The sequence below is a fragment of the Ruditapes philippinarum genome, unplaced genomic scaffold (genome assembly GCF_026571515.1).
Source record: "Ruditapes philippinarum isolate M1 unplaced genomic scaffold, ASM2657151v2 ctg591_1_1_1_1, whole genome shotgun sequence".
Classification (NCBI taxonomy): domain Eukaryota; kingdom Metazoa; phylum Mollusca; class Bivalvia; order Venerida; family Veneridae; genus Ruditapes; species Ruditapes philippinarum.
In genome coordinates this window covers 471,711-490,601 of record NW_026859721.1, presented here as the reverse complement: position 1 = coordinate 490,601, position 18,891 = coordinate 471,711, and the positions used below count along the sequence as shown (strand labels likewise).

At 31.9% G+C, this 18,891-nt stretch overlaps 1 protein-coding gene across 1 annotated transcript; it reads right to left on the bottom strand.

Annotated features, from left to right (window-relative positions):
• Positions 1–716: 716 nt before the first annotated feature.
• On the bottom strand, positions 717–17,559 carry LOC132757639 (zinc finger MYND domain-containing protein 19-like). Its single transcript, XM_060748967.1, has 6 exons — positions 17,382–17,559; positions 6,058–6,117; positions 5,140–5,246; positions 3,773–4,050; positions 2,989–3,103; positions 717–1,424 (listed from the first exon to the last, which is right to left on the bottom strand). The coding sequence occupies exons 1-6, from the start codon at positions 17,430–17,432 to the stop codon at positions 1,325–1,327; spliced, it is 711 nt and encodes a 236-aa protein (XP_060604950.1). The 5' UTR covers positions 17,433–17,559; the 3' UTR covers positions 717–1,324.
• Positions 17,560–18,891: the final 1,332 nt, after the last annotated feature.

The window sequence follows — 18,891 nt, the reverse complement described above, 5'->3', positions numbered from 1 at the left end:
AGATCCTCAGAGTTGACTGCACCGTCCCGTAGTTACTGTCAAACATCGTTGACAATGTCCGCAGTCAATCGACTGTCATTTTTCAACGTCTTGGCGATTGACGTCACCAACGTCCTTGAAAATGTCTTTTTTCTGTCTCTCCCTTACTTGTTTCTATTTCTCTATGATCCTTTCTTAATCTTTTAAGCTAATCAAAAAATATGCTGTGGCTTTCTGGAACTTTTCCCTTGATAGCCATAATCTTTTTCTACGTTTTAAACAGTTTCTCGTCTTACATTTGACAAATTTTTCCTATTGATCGATTTTCGAGACATTCCGCCGACATAAGTTTAACGCGAGTATTTCATTAACATGTGACGTTTGAATTGTGATTGTAAATATAAATGATTTAAATGAAGTCATTTTTACTGACAACGTCAAAGATATGGTACATGACGTTTTGGCGTATTTTGAAATCTAAATGTGCCATATTGTAAAATACACGCAGCATAAAGCGCCTCATGTCAAGGCGAATTTACGCACTGCGCCGGGTGTGCGTAACCATGGTTTTTGAATTCGCTGTTACGGACAAGCTATTTGCGTTATCAGATTTGATATAGTATCAGTTTACAGGTATTGTTTTCCGATTAAGTGTGATATATAACAATAAGTGATAGTATAAAAATTCTTCAATTGCCAGTCACAGTCCGGTTAATTTTTGATCATCCCTCGTATTATTGAATCTGTAATGAAAAATCTTTCTCGATATAGAAGTATTGCTTAACTTGTTACAAAAAATAACAATAATATATACATTATAGAAGAGGAAAATTATTTAATAACCAAATTCATCGTGAAAATAGGATCAGTTATTGAGAATACATTTGATGACTTACTGATCTACAATGTACATGTGTATCTTCAAAATATATTTTTAAAAATCTGATTGGTAAGCAGTAAAATCGCGAGACAAATATTTGTCTAAAGTAAAATAAAACTAAAGTAACTCTTATCTTTAAAGCCTTTTCAATTATACTCTTATTGCTTAAAAAAATGCATAAAGCATTACATCAAACAGAGAATTTAAATTTTGATTATTCACAATATGACAAAAAATCTTTTTTATGAATTATATTTGCTAAATGACAATATCAGCAATTCAAAAATAAGTAAATGAATAAAAAAATGCAAGTTAAACTTGTGAAACTAATGAAATATGTGATGGAAAAAAAATGACTGGATCCTATCTAATCTGAGTCAGTAGATGTTTGATGTAAAATAACAAGATCTGTGTAAGCTAAATGCATGATGAACACAAAGAGTACTAAAGGGGAGTAACTCTGTCTTATCTGTCAGGATATTCCATAATCTCAGGTCGAATTCTCTCCCTGCATAACTGTTTGTGTACAGGCCAGTCCTTCTGTTGGCAGCCGACACCACAGTATCTACAATACACAAATACATAAATACATAATGCATATATTTAATCAATAACAATTTACACATATGTCAATATGAATTGAAACTTGGATATTGAGAACAAAACCTATTCAAGATATGAAACTGAATTTCTAAAATAACAGAATATGTCTTCGCAGATTTATAATGTTTGTTGATTTAAACAATATTCATTTCCTCAATGTGTACTAAACTTTGTTTGTTTGGGTTTTACTTCACACCAAAACAGTATAGGTCATATGGCCATGTTCCAGTTCTACTGATGGAGAAAGACCTCATGACTGTGCCCTTTGGTGCATTATGATATTTTAGGCACGTACAAGCAACTTAGTTGAACCAGGGATGTTCCGTAAGCTATCTCTATAGCTTCCTCACATGAAAGAATCTAAAGTCCCTGTCGGGATTCAAACCAACAGCCGTGAGGGGCAAGTCGTTTGAAGTCAACAACCTTAACCACTTGGCCATGGACACCCCCATGTTTATGTACAATACAATTCTTCAAAACATACGTATTAAACTATTTAATATTTATAATAAGGATTGAGTAGAAAGCTTAAAACATTTTAAAAACATTTGTTTATGGAAATGAATTTGATTACGTTTTGCACTGATGAAGGCATATAGCCGAAACTTATGCAAATTTACTGTATGTTTGTGTTTGTGTGGCTTGTCTGTTTATTTTATTTAAAACAATTTTTGAAATTCTCTGCTGGAGAGACAATACATGTTGACTGATTAACTTTCGTTAATATTTGTCAGATCCTAACCTCCCCTGCTGTGATAGTCAGAGCAGAGCTCAACTTGTTTTGTTTTTCAGTCTCTCTTTTGATAACTTTTACCTTGGCAATAACATCTTTGTGCTATAAACTAGATACTTTGATAACAAAATTTTACTTTACAATCAATTGTCAACTCTTTCTACAGCAGTAACAAAGCCACTTGGTTTCTACATTGGACTAATAAATTTAAGATTGCTGGCCACCTGGGTTCAAACCCTGTCAGGGTCAAGCCTTTGTTTCCTTGTGATAGAAATTTGCACTCAACTTTGACATATTCTCTGTCATTAAACCCACCCCCAAATTCCCTGCAAGTTGGGGAAAAAGACTAAAGGAGAAATCTTGAATCATTTCCTAACAGTCCTCCTGGATGGGAAGCTAGGTAACAATTTACTGGGGTATTATTATAACATGAATCAGTATAGTACATGTACCAGTTTTACCTTACAGTTTGTCATGTATAACCAGGGTTTTCATTTTTATGTGAGGCAAGAGATGTGCCAACAATAACAATAAATTTGGCCAAGGGTAAAGGAGGATATTTCAATCTTCAGACTGAAAATACAACTAATTTAAACAGCACTCCAACCGATAATATGGATCACCAATCTGTTAATAATGAAAACCCTGTCTATGACTTTAAATTCTTTTTGACCATCTTACAAGGAAACCCCAAAATAAGCACCTTACAGTTTGTCATGACTGACTTAATTCTTTGACGAACATACAAATATACCCAAAAACAAGAGGACATTCCAAACAGTGATAGTCTTACCTTACAGTTTGGCATCTACCACATATACTGTACTCCCTGACATGTTTCTCCATGTTGGTACAAGGTGGGTAATGGCACTCGTAAAATAGCACACAACCAGACTCGGATATTGCAACTGAAAATTGACAAAAACACCATGACGCTTGAGTAGAGAAAATTTCTTGCAGATAAAATCAACCATAAGGAGTTCTATAAGTACTGTTGTTGAAATATATCTATATTAACTTATCTAAATGCTTTTATCTATACATAGTATTTTTATTCTATGATCTAGAAGATCATGGAAGGTCAAGTATAAACACAAAACCATAAGATACAATTCATGTAACAAAATTCAATTGATTATCTGGTTTTTAGGCAAATTTCAATACATTTCTTGAGTGGTGACATGCTTCTTATAATGGTCCAAAACAAAATTTGAGTTTAATATACATGTACACAACACTGATATTTAATAATCTGGCATGTAATTTATTTTAGATCAGCTATATAATTCTATGAAACAAAAACATATCTAGATGTTTCTACATAATACTCTATTCTATTGATCAAAGTTCAATCTCCACTATAATGGTCATTTTGGCAATTTTTAATTCCATTTCGGCAATTTTGAAGTTGTAAAGTTGCTAAATTTGGGAAAAGGGAGTCGAAACAAAAAGCCAAGCTGTTTAGTTTGAAAAACATTTTTTGGTGAAGAATTATGAGCATTTCTACCTCAAAGGAAACAGGACTGTTCACCACACCATCAAAAGATTAAAAAATAAGAACAAAGTAAATTATAAACCTTCTTCGCTGACGGGGTCACCATCTCGATCCAACAGCCGTGTAAACACTGACTCTTGTATATGCTGATGTAAGGGATCTATATTGTGCAACTGCTGTACAGCTATCCAGTAGAGGCTCTGATCTTTACTGTATTTACTGGACAGCTCCGCTTCCGGACAAGTCACTTGTTTAAAATGTTCCGGTACTAAACACAGGTTTTCTAAACGATTGTCAACAGTAATGTTGTTTTTGTGTATAACTTTCCATCCTGGGGCGATTCCACCACTATGCCTCTCCCTAGATAGAAATATAATCAAAACGATTCAAAATTTGACTAGTAAAACTATTTTTACCTTAGATTTTCTGCTTTTTTACCCTGATTTCAATGCATATTTTGCTCATTATTTGACAATCCATCTGACTAGACAGCTTTCCTATATAAATATCAAACTTATAACCATAATCTCTGCAAAAGACTGACAATTTCTTAATCAGAATTGAGTCAGTTAAGTTATATATTAAAGATACATGAACGCCATGATAGCAGCAGACGGATTCAAATTTTCATCTTGATATACCTAAAATTGATAATGGACAGTTCCAGAAGTGGATAATTTGAATGGAAAGTGTGGTACAATCTCATGTTAAATGAGGGTCAAATTAAAAATGTTCATCAAAATTCATAGTGTTCATCCAAGCTGGTATCTCACAAAAATATTTATCATGTAGTATTTATTAAGTATTTATCAAGTATTTATCGAACTTAAAACTGTTCGCCAAAATCAAACGGTTGAAATGATTCACAACATTGATCAGCAATATCATTTGAATACTTGTCATGCAACCTTCTAACTTCACGTGCAATTTAATAATCAGCAAATATTTGTACCGTAAAACTTGCATGCAAATATTTCCGTTTATTAGCCTTTACATCTGAGCAGATTTAAAACCGCCCTTCAAGTGAACCGCTTTGCATAATTCGCAGACTAACCTTGAAATTCGGATTTAACATATCAATTAAAGGTATATACAAATTTTGTCTGGACATGATTTATTAACAAATACATAATTCAAAATTAAAATGCCACAATTTAATTAAATTTCTAGCCTGAGATTTAACATACTGAAATAAATTGCTGTCACCCTACATATCTATGGTAATTGACAACAAATAAGACATTTAATTACAACCAATCTTATATATTATTTACCAATACAAGTTCAAGTAAAAGAGTAGTGGTGGCCTAGTGGTAAAGGTGTCTACCTCTCAGGCCAGGGATCATGGGTTTGAGCTTTAATCGGGTCACAACCATGTTTTTTCATATGACACCAGTACTGGTTAGTTCCAGGAAGCGGACTAAAAAGTGATTGATAAAAGTAGCATACCATATTATCTCGTGTAAATGCTGCCCTGTGTGTCTACCTGTATGTATTTTATATGCGTAAGCATAAACTCTGGCCCCGGTTCCATCCTGGTCAATTTGGGTCCGTGCCTGAAATTTCAAATATAAATTTAAGTCCATAATATTTACTTTTCTGGACTTGTCATATGAGTATTCAACTTTTAACCAATGCGCCATCACAAAAGCTCTCCTTGATGACATTGTCCTCAGGTGAGCTAAAAATCTTTGAACCTAACATATTGTCATCTTAGTGAAGAAAAGGATTAACTCAAATCATAAGGAGTTACTGCAGTAAATAATGTTAAATACCAAAACAGACATGCATGTAAGTTTGATGATTCATGCATTATTAAAGCTTTTTTTTTCTGACAAAGATTTGAACATTTGTGAAAAGGGTGGAAGATTTATTATTTAACATATCTTTATGGTGGAAGTGTACTTTGGACCTGGAGCCTGCTCTTAGATTCAAACGATCATTCATAGATCTTATAAACAATCACCATTTAAACTGAATACCGGCATCTAATTTAGAGCACCGCAATGAGCAGTGATAACATAGGTAGATCTATAGTAGGTTTGGTTTGTACAGAATTTATTTTCTTTAGACTCTAGGATTAGCTTATAGACATACTCTCAAATCCATTCCTGGGACCTGAACCAGTACTGAACAATGAGAGTCAAGTTTCTTGCTCAAAGAAACAAAGGCTCACCCCTGACAGGGTTTGAACCCACACGGATAATGATCCTTAGACTATTGTCCCGATGTGTTAACCATTCAGCTATGACGCCACAGATTTAAGGTTTAATTATCCATTCATCCCGTCAGAGTATGTACTTGTCCACTACCTTTATCATAGTTATCTAATTAAATAAAGTAAATAACTAATAAATAACTAATTACCTCAAAAGCATAGTCCTGCACCAGTGATATGTCTCTTTCATCTAACAAAGCATACTTTATCTGAAATGATTTAAAGGCATAAGATATTTATTATTTATTTTTATTTATCTTTTTCAAGGGATTTAATAGCGGGTCCTCTTTTCAGAACTGAAAATTTCATGTAATTTCTTAAATTAAAAGGGGACAATTACTTAAAAGAGAACAATTTTTAAATGAATTGACCTCTAGTTCTTCCAGAATAAGTAATAATACGTATATAATTTTCTATCATAATCTAGGGAAATGACCTAATAATTATTAGCAATGATTTTGACTTTCAACATTTAGATAATGTACTTTACTTCAACTGAATCAGATAATGATATACTAATACACATGTATATGTACTGCAGAAATATATTTTCAGTGATTTTATTTTTCAAAACAACCTAGGGCTTTCTGGAGGTGAAATATAGCACAATAAATCAGAAACAGGAAAAAACCTGAAATCAAAATCAAATTCCAATAACTGAAAATAGAATTTACCCACATTTTTTTTTTATTTTCAATTTCACTTCAATGTAACATACAACTGGTACACAGCAGACGCTGTCTATAGGGACACCTTTCTGTCTTTCAGTAAATTAAATTTATCAACTAGCTGATATACCCCCGTAAAATTCCTAATAAACGCCCCTCCCCTAATAAAGGCCCCCCAGGCCTTTTGATAAGAAAAACAATCTACTCATCAGTGCTGAACTCATGAGTAAATCCATAATTTCATTCAAATCATTCAGAATCCATTTTATTTCACAGTATGAACTTTTTTAAATTTTAACACTTTTTAATGTTATTACCAACACTTGCTAACACTAAATGTATCTACAATGATTTTTGGATTTGTTCTAATAATAGCCCCCCTTTTGAAAAATGTTTAGCCCCTGGGGGCATTTAATAGGAATTTTAGGGTAAGTCAGCATGCTGTTAAGACAAGTCATGGTTCTCAGGTGAAGAATGCACAGGGCATTTCAGGGGGAAATATAGCATTTTTAGGGGAAAATATACCTATTTTGGGCTAGGAGAAACAGCCTTTATTAATAGGTTGTAAAATAAAGGGGGTGGAGGTGGGAAATCAATGTTATCTGTGGAGCATATTCATCACTGTTACAACAATCTGTAGATAAATTCAAATCAAAATTTCATCTTGACAAGATATTTTTTGTATAAGGGGAGAAAAAAATCCAGTCATTCTGATAGTTTAACGCCACACCATCCTATCTCAACATGGTTAAAAAAACAAGATGCAACACTGTCAACCTTAACCATTCAAAATCTTTTATCAGTTTGACCAATTTGCCATTTAAGTCACGGACTCCAGCATTCAATTACTGTATAACTGGGTTATAAAGGGTCAATTATTCTCTCATCAAGGTCGTAAATGTCACTATATAACATCCGTAATTAGTTGTGACAATGTTTGACAATTGTCCCACATGTCGCTGGCTATACAATTTACAAATGACCTATAATGGCCGAAACCTGACCAATAATCTTTTATGCAATTATAAAACAATCACACTTCAAGTATAACAGTTAATATTATTGTTTGACTAACATAAACAAACATGAGATAATGTACATGTAATACTATGTACATCATACATGTATATACTGGATGACTATAAAAATGTGTCATTTAAATTTCTGCAACTTAAAATTCTATAATATGCTTCAGGAATGCTTGTATTTTTTTTATTTCTCAAAAACTTTTTTTTTTGGTGTACTTGTATGTAGTATTCAAAGAATTACTCATAATCCAGTTACCTAAACTGTCTTTTTCTTCTGTTGCTTTTTGGCAATTAGTACTATTATACTAAAATGATTTTAAGTATTTTATTTTTGAATTGAACTACTTTGTTTACATTTTGCTACATTTTTCACAAATATTTTTTTTTTAATTAAGCACGGTTTATTCATGTTACAAACATCTAATATGATCTAAAAACATCAATTTAACATTATAAAACCTTTGCTAGCCCTTTCTAAGAAATTTATTTGTTTCTGAGGCATGATGTGCCTTTAACTTATTTACAATGAAAATAATTATATATCTGCATAATAAACTTTGGTCCTGGAGTTATAATTTCCAAAAATTTAGGTCTTCGATAAAGTACCTGCCACAGACTAAATTTCAGACTCTATTGTTTAAACAGGTGACAGACTCTAATGTACACTCGTAAATACAGTTCAACCTCTTGTGTAAGTGACCCTCTGTACAGCAATCACCTCCTTATAATAATAGAAACAATAGAGTCTGATGTTATCAGGAACTCTGCAAATGTTGGCTTTTCCAAGTACAAGTACAACCAAACTTTACCGTTATAGCTTCATGGTGCTCTACCCGTCACAATAGATTAGCCAACAATAATGTTGGCGCTTTTTTATGCCACCGCAGCATCTGCGATGCGGTGGCATATAGCGATTCACCTGTGTGTGTGTGTGCGTGTGTTTGTGTGTGTGTTTGTGTGTGTGTTTGTGTGTGTGTTATATAGATTATATAGTGAACTTAAAAAATCTTCTTGTGAAAAACCACTAGTCCAATTTCAACCAAACTTGGCAGGATTGTTCCTTGGGTGAAGGGCTTCCAAAGTTGTTCAAAGAATTTCATTCCATGCAGAAATCTGGTTGCCATGGCAACCAAAAGTAATTATAAGAATAAATTTAAAAAATCTTCTTGTAAAGACCCAAAAGGCCTAGAGCTTAGATATTTTGCATAAGGCATTGTCTGGTAGACCTCTAACAAGATTGTTCAAATTATAGCCCTTGGGATAAAATTGGCCCCGCCCCGGGGGTCATTGATTTTCATTATGTACATATAGTAAAATCTTAAAATACCTTCTTGTAAAATCCCAAAAGGATTAGAACTTGGATATTTTGCATAAGGCATCGTCTTGTAGACCCTTACCAAGATTGTTCAAATTATAGCCCTTGGGTCAAAATCGGCCCCGCCCCGGGGTCATTGATTTTCACTATGTACATATAGTAAAATCTTAAAATACCTTCTTGTAAAAACCCAAAAGGATTAGAGCTTGGATATTTTGCATAAGGCATCGTCTTGTAGACCCTTACCAAGATTGTTCAAATTATAGCCCTTGGGTCAAAATCGGCCCCGCCCGGGGTCATTGATTTTCACTATATGTACATATAGTAAAAACTTAAAACACCTTCTTGTAAAGACCCAAAAGGCCTAGAGCTTAGATATTTTGCATAAGGCATTGTCTGGTAGACCTCTACCCAGATTGTTCAAATTATAGCCCTGGGGTCAAAATCGGCCCCGCCCCGGGGGTCATTGGTTTTCCTTATATGTATATAGTAAAAACTTATAGTAAAAACTTCAAAAAAAATTCTTCTAGCAATTGACAAATGCTAGAGGTTAGATATTTTGCATGAAACATTGTGTAATAAACCTCTAGCAAGATTGTTCAAATTATAGCCCTGGGGTCAAAATTGCCCCGCCCTGGGGGTCATTGATTTCAATATATACATATAGTAAAAAATAAAAAAATCTTATTGTCTGAAGGTAGAAGGCTTAGAGCTTTAATATTTGTTAAATAATATCATCTAAAGGTACTCTACAAAAGTTATTCAAATTTTGCCTCTTGTGTCAAAATTAGCCCCGCCCCCTGGGGGCCATAGGTTTTCCTTATATGTATATAGTAAAAACTTAAAAAATCATCTTCTAAATTTACAAAGGCTAGAGTTAAGATATTTTGCATGAAACATTGTGTAGTGAACCTCTTGCAAATTGTTCAAATTATAGCCCTGGGGTCAAAATTGGTTCCGCCCCGGGGGTCATTGATTTTCATTATGTACATATAGTGAAAAAATAAAAAATATTTTTGTCTGAAGGTACAAGGCATAGAGCTTTGATGTTTGATATATAATATCATTTATAGGTCCTCTACCAAAGTTGTTCAAATTTTTCCCCTGGGTCAAAATTGGCCCTGCCCTGGGGCAGTGATTCTCATTGTGTACACATAGTAAAAACAGAAAATAAAACAAATGTTTTCTGAATGGGAGAAAGCTATAGCTTAGATATTTGACTTGAAATGTTGTTTGGTGGACCTGTATCAAAATTGTTTTGAATTAAACCCTTGGGTCAAAATTATGCCTTGCCCAAGGGGACAGTGACCTACTTCCTTGTCCTTTGATGTACAGCAACGACATTTTGACCATGTGCACAGTTTTAGTTGTAAAATTGAACTTTGATATCAAGTGACCTAGATTTTGATGATGTGACCTACTTTCTTGTCCTTTGATGTACAGCTATGAAATTTGAACCATGCGGTGGCATAGCATTTTTCTCAAATGCAATCTTGTTTCGAAGCTGTAACTGTAGATCTTAAATCTATGAAATAGTGGTGATGACAGAGATATTCTAGGGGAATAAAGGACACTTAGAAGAAACAAATATCCAAGAAAGTGTTTTAAACTCGTACAAGGAATAAAAGCAGACCTTGTCGTTAATTTTGTTCAATCACTAATATTATGACTATATACATGTAAAATTAACCCCTGAATAAATAAACTTGTCCCATAAACCAAAAAGCTAATGTACATAAAAGTCATTTGTACAATGCAAATGAATTAAACCTTTGTACTGATAACTTACTTTCGATATTTTACATCTGAAAATTCAGCTTAATACACTTTATTTTTCACACTCTAAGTTTGACAAACTGATTAATGCTTATTCACTTTAACAAATTTTATGTACATTTGTATATTTGCAATTGACAGATTTATGACACTTTGCTGTGCAAATATTCCATTTACTCTTGATTTAAAGATATACAAAAAAAGCTTTTTTCCTATGAGAAGTAAGAGTTTCCTTAATGTAAGAGAAAGGTCCCTTATAATACTCTATCTATAAAGTAATTGAAATTCACTATTCTTTTAGTAATCAAATCTTTATATCATACAAAAAACTATTTGGCATGATTATTATCAGAGTTGAAGCTTAATGATCATAAATGCCATCAAAGGATCAATTTCTGTACAAAATTCAATAGCGCTGAAAATTATGATTGCATTAAAGTTATAATACCATTCAACGATGATATTTTAGCCTACAACTTAGTTTTCAGAAATTATCACCTAAATCATAAGTATATCCTCATTAATGATGAACTGCTTTACAGTTTTAATCTTATTTCGCCGAAACACTCGGATGCAACTGGATATAATATCGCCAGTTTTTGAAATCCCCGCCATTTGTAAAAGCTCTCGGGCCCGATCGGTTTCATTCGGAATTAACTCATTTGCATACGGAAAAGTTCGGAAATGCTATAATTAGAAACAAGTTCGGAAACGCTATAATTAATTTATTTCTCGTATACGTGACACACCTTTCGTATTGTCCGCCATTATTTTGGTTTGGTAATCATATCACGTGACTCAGATCCGAACATTTACGGAAATAATCGAAGGGCTTCCCGCCAAAATATAAATCTTATTTGACTAACCCAGTCAAATAAGAAAATGCATTTTCTAGAAAGGTCAGAAATGTTACGGAGAGCGTTTCTAAGTTGGAAAACTTTGTCAATACTAGTTAAATAATGCATTTGATAACAATAAGGCGTTAATTTGACAATCTGTTTTGATGAATTTGACCAGGAATATAACTTTAAAGATTAAGAGGTGATCTGAAAAGGACCTGGTATATTTCTCAGACTACAGTTGTGGTGACAATTTTTGAACTCTCATAAATGTACATAATCTTGCGTCATAACCGCCATAACCGTGATCCTCTTGAAATCTTATCTACTGGATTCCTCCTGAGCTTTGAATTGTTAATATGACAAATCTGAATATCTAAGAAATACTAATGGGCAGACAGCATAATTGAGCGTCTGGCCCAGTGTTCACAAAGAAAAGATCAGGATCAGGTGATCCTGATTTTATTTTCATTGTTTTATAAAAACTAAAATTGATTGTATTATGCTAGAATTAAATGGTACATATTCGAATTGTAAATAATTGCTTATTTGCAAAGAAACCAACCTATTTTGGGATAAGATCAACTAATAACAAAACAAATACAAAAATAATTAGATCAAAATGAGGATCAATTTTAGGATCAAGATCAAAATTTGGATCAACTGTAAAATGCCCATTTCTTGTAAAAATAACAATAAATTTATTCTAAACTTTCATAAACATGTTATTCTAAGTCCAGTTTCATCAATTTAATATTGAATATTTAATCTATAAGCAGGGCCAAAACACCATTTTTGGGGAAGGGGCCTCAGCCTTTTTCTTGGGGAAAATATGTGTGATTTTGGCGTACTTTGGGAAAAGGGGTCTTAAATTCAACACAAATTTTTAACAAGTTCTTCAAAATAGAAAAGCAAAAAGCACAGGGAAATACTAATAAGGCAGTAAAAGACTTTAATCAACACCATCATTTAATTTTGTTCTAAATTCTATGGGAAATTTCAAAAGACTGGGGAATTTTGAGGAACAAAGTGGGGAAAAAAAGAGGCTATTTTGGTTGGGGAAGTAGCCTATATTCGGCCTCTACAAAGAAGGGTTTTTTGGCCCTGATAAGGGTAAATATTATGGAGAATATTTGAGTTTTTAAATTTGATCCTCATCCTTAAATCTTTGTGAACCCGGGGCCTGGTCAAGTGTATGGCATAATGATGAGAATTTGGCTGAATATAGATTGCTCTTAACATCAAACATTTATACATTTGTATTAAATAATTTTTCAGTGGCATATATCGTTACCTTAGTGCAGAAATGGGTTAACTCCTTATATAATTTAATAAAACTTAACCCGTTATTGCACTAAGGTGACAAAATATTCTTGTACTTTAAAATGCTAGTGACAGGGAAAAAAAAACACCAAAAGATTTGATTTTTCAAACATAATTCTGAATATGGGTTAACTTTAAGCTTGTAAGACTTAATTTCATGATTGTCCTTAAACCTATATCATCTCACTACATTTAATACATAAACTTTTATAGCTTACGTATACATCTACAAAAATGTTTTCATGGTAAGGTCCTATAATCTTTCAAACAGTTTGAAAACCGAGAGTAAATATTTGATTTCCGATAAATCTATTTCAACTCTTTTGTTGCGGCGTTTTATTATATTGACTTTTCAAGATTAATCGAGCATGTCTAACGTAGCCTGAACAAACCAAGCTTTCAAAATACAATCGTGTTACAGTGATTAACATCGTGTTTCGGTGATAAACATCGGTGTTTCGGCAAGTCTCGCTATTGTTTCAACTTGAAAGTTGTTGAGCACTTGGGTGATCATAAAGATTTACACTTTTAAGTGTTTTCATATATCCGTAACTTAATGATTACACTGGCCTTTTCATGATTACACTGTTTTTTTGAAATCTTAACATAATCTTTCAACATAATTTATATCTTAGCAGAATTATCAGACTTAATAGAGATATAGATAATTTTATTGAAGATACATGCAGAAATGGTTTTTTTGTTGTTTTTTTTATTTTTTTTGTTTTTTGTTTGTTTGTTTTTTGTTATTAAAGAAGTTTGAAATTATATAGTTAGTAGTTAAACTTTAAATATTAAGATTATTTGTGAAAAAAGTTTTTTTTTTACAAGTAATGAGTTAATACCCTAGCTTTAACTACAAAATCATGGTCTTAGTCACGACAAAGCAGGAAAGACTGCATGAAACACAATTGAACTAAAAACAATTGAAATAAAACAAAGGTCTGTTACAAAGTACATGTATGATATGTGTAAACATAACTTTCAACACTCCTTTTTTTTGCTCTTCTAAAAAATTAAATGGAAAGTGTCTCTATTTTAATGTAGCATAATAGAATGAGCACAAAAACGAACTAGTAAAGAAAACCATTCATCAAATAAACTTCAATAGAAATCCAATAACTAAACATTTAAATTTCAGATCACTCGAACCTTCACTAAAGGCTGAAGCACTAAATTGAAAGTTATTTCACATTAAAAAAAGAACAAGGCAAGTTAGGTAAAGTTGAATGAAGAATACCAAATCTCCCTCAACACATCAGGACAATAAAAATAACTTTTTTTTCAAGCTTTTCACCACTTTTTTTTCCTATCAAACTTTAACTACCAAGAAGCTATTTATGTTTTGACTTACAGTTTTCACAAAGCAATTGTTGCTTTAAAATTAGCTCTAGATCAGAGAAAACAAGTTTTATCGACGTTTTTTTTTTTTTAAACATATTAATTTATTGTAATTAATAGATAAGCAATTTGCCTGTATTTTTTTATGCCTGTATTAAATATACAAGTAATTATAAAAAACAAAAATCAACTTAATATCAACAAATAAATTGAAATAAATGATTATGTATCAATTTGGCAAATAATTTCTTTAATCATATTTCATAAATCTGACAAATAAACCAGTCTATTGTACATTTGTTTACATGACTGACCACCACAAACTGTTGCAATACCAGACTGTGCAAAAATCACCTAAGGGACAATCTGTGACCATTATACATACAGTACACAATGGTAAAACGACTAGTCAATAAAGGCAAAGTTGAAAACCAATAGGGGAAGACAACCTAAGGTCTGCAAGCTGCTATCAACATCTGGTCAAAAACCAATGAACTTGTTCAACACCATGACAGATATGCACAAAACAATCAATATTACCCAACACAGCCAGACTGGTACTGTCAAGAATTTCCAATACATTGACTGGTCCCCAATTTTTTTCTCTCCAATATTCAATGGAGAAAAATAGATACAAGAGTATTGGTAATAAGTTTATTGTTATCAGATTGCTCCCTATCTCTCCAGTTTCATCTACACAAAAGATGCCTGCTTTGTCATATCTATGCAAAGATGATAAAAGAATTAACTTTAGCTTAAAACTTCAGATAAACGTCTGAGTAAGGCTGAATGATATCTGAATGTTGATAAAATTTCCAATGTTACAATATTGTTCGAAATAAAGCCCTTTCTTCTGAAGCCAATTTATGCAAATCATTAAAAAAAAAATTCCCACTCTTGTCACACAGGGAATCTTGTATTAAATACATTATTGATAGTTATATAGTAACCATTAAATACAAATTAATTTATACAATGTAACAAAGTTATGTTTAGATATTGACATGATATGATTAGTGTCCGCCTATCAACCAAAGGGTTTTAGACTTTCTCGGTTCACACAACCATGTTTCCTCATATGAAATCAAAACTGGTCAGATCCAGTCGACAGGCATGGGTTTGGGAGTTATTTATAGCTATCTAATTACTTTATATACATTTATATTATACTGTCTAAAGCTGTATAACTTGCAAGACTTTGTTTCATTATCAAGCGTAAATAAATAGAGGATATTTGTTTAGTTCAGTGTAAGATCGGAATATATTTCTCCGAGTGAGCACCAAAAGGTATAATTCACGAGTGGCGCAGCCACGAGTGAAATATGAACTTTTGGTGTTCACAAGGTGAAATATATTTCGATCTAACATTGAACTAAACAAATTTTCTTTTTATTATATGCAAAGAAATGTTTAAAAAGACATTTTAACCTAGTACTAATTGAAATGGGCACCAAATAATAATACAACGTGACATCATTTACGATGTCACGTCATTAAGTTGGTTTCCAGTACTGTGAACGCTTGTATTTCACTGAAACAACGTAACGGGCTCAAATATTCAAAACAGTGAAATTATCAGTTCTTATTTCACTGATATATTTCTATAAACCACCGAAAAGCATGTAATAAATATGATTAAACTTAGAAAAGGTTGCTTTGCTGCCTTTTCAAACATTGGCCTTCGGACAGCTTTTGCGTCCAGTGCTGACACCATTTCAGCCCGCACACCACTATTCAGTGAGGACATATTTTAAAATTTTCTCTAAAAATGACAAATTTATGTCTTTATTTGTCCAGACTGAAAAATGAGCACAGATAATATTTTTAAGATATTTTGTACAGTAAAACATTGACTAGTTTCAATGTAATTTCTGCTACACATGTTAATTGTTATAAGGTCCAGTGTTTGACTCCCAGCCAGAACTCAAGGATTTTAAATACATTATTTTTTATCAAAACAGCACATTGTTTCTTAAAAAAAAAAAATTAAAAATCCCATGTAAATTACATGTATTCAACCAGTCATTGGAGATCAGATGAACGTACATATATTTTTAATTTTATTTGAAATGTTTTATCATACATTTAATATTAATCTACGTTTTAATTAATTTTGTAATGCCTGCAAAAGTTTAAAATGTCCTGCAAAATTTTAAAATGTAAGTTAGAGAAAGTCAACAACCAACATTGACTACAGTTCTATAAATATAAGACATTAAAAGATTTCAATTATTACTGTATGATAAATAACTCACTATTAAATATTTTATAATTAACAGAATGTATAAATTTATATATGTATTGGTTATTCAATTTTTTTTACTTTACTTTAATTTCAAGATATTTGTATCTAATGCAATTTGTTTTTCAATAGATGTGACATCCTTAAATATATACAAACATGAAGCAAAAGCTATCATTTCATGTAAAATATGTTTATTTTGTTATTAATTGATTGATCCTTACTCTGACCTTTAATTTGAATAACAATAGATTTAAACACAAACATGGACATGTGCTCTTCTGTGTGGTGAAATTCTTATTGTATCTATTTATTTAATTATCTGATACTTTATCATTAATTAGAATTAGACAGGTCAGGAATCTTTCTGTCTTTTAGAACATCGCATTTAGACCTTGCCTTGATGTTAAAATATGTTATGTTTACAGTAGATCTACCAATAAATTAATTATTTATTGTCTTAATTAAACTAGACTCTAATTTAAATTTCAGATTTAACAGATTATCTAATTTGACTTCAGGACTTCAATGATTGAAAATAACCTAGATAAAGTATTACAATATTCAAACTGTCATTCTATAATCTCAACAAAAAATGCGGAGAGTTTTTATTTTATTGATCGAAATATTCCTGTTGCCAGTCTACACAAAAGATAATACATGTGAGCTGTAGCCTGTACATGTATAACATTGATTTTCCCGGTCCATGGTTCCTAATCATATATTGCGCTTGTCGGTTAAACAAACGACAATAAACCCGGTTACAAAATTTAATGAATCAAGTCAAAATAACAGAAGCATTCGGTTACACACGTGACAGAAATTGTCAGGGAAAAAAAAGCACACAATAAAATCATTATATTCACTCAATTCAGACAGAAAATGGCTTCCAACCAGAAATTAACTAAGTGAAAGTGATCGTTGATTAGAAAGTTATTCACCTTTCCTGCCGCTTGACCAAGTCTAACAATCCCAAGTTTGAACCCTGCCATGCAGCTTCTATTTTGTGCTATCTCCAAAGACACATTCGCTAGAAATGTCCCATTTAACGGGATTTTGACACACAATAAAATCTCTCCACCCTCTTTGTTTCGTACACACGTGGGAATGAGGCCGTGTGTTAACCAATCGTATGCGTACTATGTCTTCCGTAAAAGGTTAAAGGTTATGTTTACTTATTTTCGCTTGAGTGAATCGCGGTAACAATAATTATATACAGTATTCTGTTGTTAAAATATCGGGGTTATCAAGGATATAAGGAGGATATAACAGTCAATGTAATTTATATGGTCATAGAAAAAAAAAACGAATTTGAATTATACTCGGTATTTATAAACTGCATAAAATATAACTTTTTTTAATTAATTTAAATACCCCACGCTTACCACAATATCATGAAATTTAATTACTTATTACTTCAAAGTACATGCTAATATTTATTAATTTTTTTTTTAAATGTACATGTGTTACTAAGTAAAATAGTGTGAAGTGAACAAAGTAAATAATTTTCACATTTCAAACGGCACTTACATGGGTTACCAAAAAGACGTCAAAATATGCGAAATAAGTTCTTACTGCGTAAACTTGTAACAGTAGAAATATGGTGAAAACTACTGCAAAATCGGTCATAATGGCAAGTTATGGAAATTATTTATTTACAGTACCACGTATTTTTTAACTTTTCTTAAAAATTTCAGTACTTTTTCTCAAATTTGATTTTCTTGATTATTTTGACTCACCTGGATGCATGCAGCTTAAATACGAATAATATTACATATAAAAAGTAATTATAACATAAATTACTATTTTTGTCATCAAAATCATATTTGTACAATGGATAAGGCCTACTTTGCAGAATAAGAAAGCTCATTCAGATACTCAATATACAAACATTTTGACAGGTTCTAGATAGAATACATATACAGTAAACCTTTTGTATGAAAAAGGGCCAATGAAATTGTTCAAAATTTAAATTATAGAAACAAGAAAAAGTATTAATTTACTAGGTTATATTTAAAATAAAATTCAAATGTTTTCAGCAGACAACACAGAGACTAATATTTACGTACATTGTCAGTACAAAGTAATTATATAGTGAAAACACCGCACGATGAGTGAGTGATTACGATGATATTTTTTTCGAGCCTATATAAATCCCATTCAATTTATTGTTAGATACTGGTCTAGACGAGTATAATAGCACATAGTTATTTAACTTCGATCACTGTAACTTTCTTTGGAGCTTTCTGAATTTTAAATTTTTAACTTGTATTTTCTTGTGAGTCGAAGAATTACAACTGCTAGATAATACTATATATAAAATGTGAAACAGAGATATTGCCGTTTGGCCGCTATAGAACGGTGAAATGAAATTTTCAAAGCAATACTGGTTTTAGCGGTTGATCATGAACCAATACAAATTCTACCAAACCTAGCTTACATGAATTTTTT

Coding starts and splice junctions, on each gene's coding strand:
- LOC132757639 (XM_060748967.1), bottom strand. CDS start 17,432: ATGGCAGGGTTCAAACTTGGGATTGTTAGACTTGGTCAAGCGGCAGGA. Junction 3,104..3,772: donor TGACCCCGTCAGCGAAGAAG/GTTTATAATTTA, acceptor GTCAATTTTCAG/TTGCAATATCCGAGTCTGGT. Junction 1,425..2,988: donor GGTAGATGCCAAACTGTAAG/GTAAGACTATCA, acceptor TGTGTATTGTAG/ATACTGTGGTGTCGGCTGCC.